Below are 2,500 nucleotides of genomic sequence, written 5' to 3' on the forward strand. Positions count from 1 at the left end.
GCGCGTGTCGTCGTAGTGGTGCTGATGCTGAGAAGGTGGGTTGCTATAGCTGCAGGTTACAACGGCGGTTTTGACCAAATCGCAATGTGTTATTGAGTCGAACAGATGTTGTTATGACGTTTTGAAGGGGTACATTTTCATAAACACAATGTTACATAAAACCAGCTTTTTGTTATTTTTCCTTTTTACTTTATTGAGTATCGTGTTTGACAATAGCAATTACAATGAATGAATGAATGAATGAATGCCTATACAATGAATGCTTGTCACGTACCTCAGAAACGGAAACCCATTGTAAGAATTGAAACAGGCACATACAATAGAAGTCAACAGTGCCGATACAATTATGTTAAGATATAAAAAGGGAATGTCTCTGCATCCTTATCTCTTTCATTACTTCTATGCTTTAGCCATATATATTCTCTTCTCTGATATCACATCTGCTCTTATTGCACATATCTCTGCTCCTCTCATCTACCTCATTCCCACCCTCATTACTACCAAACCATTCACCATTATAGTTGGTCCAATATTCACCGTAATTTCCACCGCTTTTAAGGCTCCAAGAAGATATTATTCCATTCAATGAAAATAATGCTACATCCTAGCATTCAGTTAACACCTGCAAAAGCACTATGAATTATTTAGGATTTTCTTCCAGAATTCAATATTATTAAATGTCAATAAGAAGGCACTTCATGTGTACATACTGTATGCAAAGCAAAGGCTGCAGAAGCCTAAACAAAAGATTGTCGAAGAGGTTAAGGCTTGAAATTGATTGATTGAGCCTCCAAAAATATCTGAAATATTTTTCCTCCTTCCTTTTTTATTTGCCTTGTTACAAAATGGCTATGTTTAGGAAATATAAATATGGCCTATAAAACTGAAATGGCAACAGACGAACCAAAACGAACAAACCAGCTGTTTTTTTATGAATGTCAAACCAAATCCTACAATTTTACATGAAACTAAACTCTCAAATGAGCTTCATGGAATACTGTAGGTGGACGTGTTATTTTCAGCTTCATGGAATACTGTAGGTGGAGGGGTTATTTTTCCTATACGTCCCTTGGGACTCATACTATTTCCTAACTAAATTTAAAAGGAATCGATGTCATCTTAACAGCTGATACTTGACTCAGGCGTGGGCTGCTCTGTGATAAACTGGGCCTGAAGTGACGATACATTTTCTAATGTGAGAAAGAATAGCTTTGCTGCTGTATAAACTACTCCTGTACTCCTGTATCACTAGACATCAATATACTGACACTTTAAAATAATCAGCTGAGATCTAGTCCAAAGAATATTTTGCTGTAAAACCGCCCAAGATATACAATAAAAAAGTATTTAAGGGGTTTTCCTTATTTGGTTATTTAGTCTTACAGTTAAAGGTTATTTATGGCCACCAGATGGAGACAGCATACCGCCCTCCTGTTGGTCATTCATATTCCTTTCATAATAAAACACCTGTTTCCGAAAAATCGATACAGAATGGAAATCCATTCAGCATTTTGGCCCAATCCAACCATAGTATGGTGGAGATAATGATAATAAAAAGGTTATTTTACCGTTTTACCGTTATGTTACCATCATCCGGTAACTTTAGTTCCGCCTGAGCCTATCTGACCTCTGGCTTCTCGAGTCATGATAAGTGGGGGGTTGGATGTTGAATCTACGTTGGAGAGTGGACATGTGAAGGGGGACCTTAGCGTAGAGCAGTGGTTCTTATCCAGGAGACTGTAATGAGCATACAGGTGGACTATTGGGCAACGATGAACCCACAACCTTTAGACTATCTGCCTCCATAAGACGGTTGATCCACTGGGCTCAAACAAAAGGCTAGACGAGGGTTATTGCTTTGCGTTGACAGCGCCATAAGAGTACCCAAACAGTAACAGCAGACCTCAGGTAGCGCATTATGAAACACTGATCATGGGTCTTTCTGATTGTCTCCGCTCATGTAACTTGCTATAATATGAATTACAGTAAGTGACATTAACGGTAGGTGCTCATTTAGTTTCCTTCTGTCCCTGTGGTTTACTGTTTGGTTACTTGTAAACATGACAGTAGTGTTACAGAGAGCCTCTAGATGAGATCACATTTGGAGGACTCTTTCTTCTGTGGGCTGGTGATCCTGACCCGGTCGTTCTGCCCCTGTTTGAAGGAAACACAGCAACTCTGAACTCAGGGAACGCAGGAAATATTACTGCATTCATGTTTCTTCTTTGCTGTTTTTCTTCTGGCTTATGGGTGAGTTTGTACTTACTGGTTTCCTACTGGATTTGTGTAGGATGTCCAGCGCCAAAGCCATAAAGGACTGTGGGAAAAGATATAAAACAAATAGGATAGAAGATTAGAGAGGTAATAATATGAGTAACCAGCCAGCCAGCAAGTCATACAGACCAGAAAGCCAGCCTGCCAGCCAGACAGATAGACAGGCGTACAGAGAGAGAGATAGAGAGAGAGAGAGAGAGAGAGAGAGAGAGAGAGAGAGAGAGAG

At 39.7% G+C, this 2,500-nt stretch overlaps 1 protein-coding gene across 1 annotated transcript in view; it reads right to left on the bottom strand.

Annotated features, from left to right (window-relative positions):
- Positions 1 to 210: 210 nt before the first annotated feature.
- Positions 211 to 2,500, bottom strand: part of rab13 (RAB13, member RAS oncogene family) — a 7,868-nt gene continuing 5,578 nt past the window's right edge. The window contains exons 7-8 of the mRNA XM_084472176.1: positions 2,267 to 2,317; positions 211 to 2,154 (exon numbers count right to left, since the gene is read on the bottom strand). Coding sequence (XP_084328302.1) covers positions 2,086 to 2,154; positions 2,267 to 2,317 — 120 coding nt within the window. The 3' untranslated portion in view covers positions 211 to 2,085. The remainder of the gene's footprint in view (positions 2,155 to 2,266; positions 2,318 to 2,500) is intronic.

This window comes from Micromesistius poutassou, assembly GCF_964030765.1.
Source record: "Micromesistius poutassou genome assembly, chromosome: 8".
NCBI classification, from domain to species: Eukaryota; Metazoa; Chordata; class Actinopteri; order Gadiformes; family Gadidae; genus Micromesistius; species Micromesistius poutassou.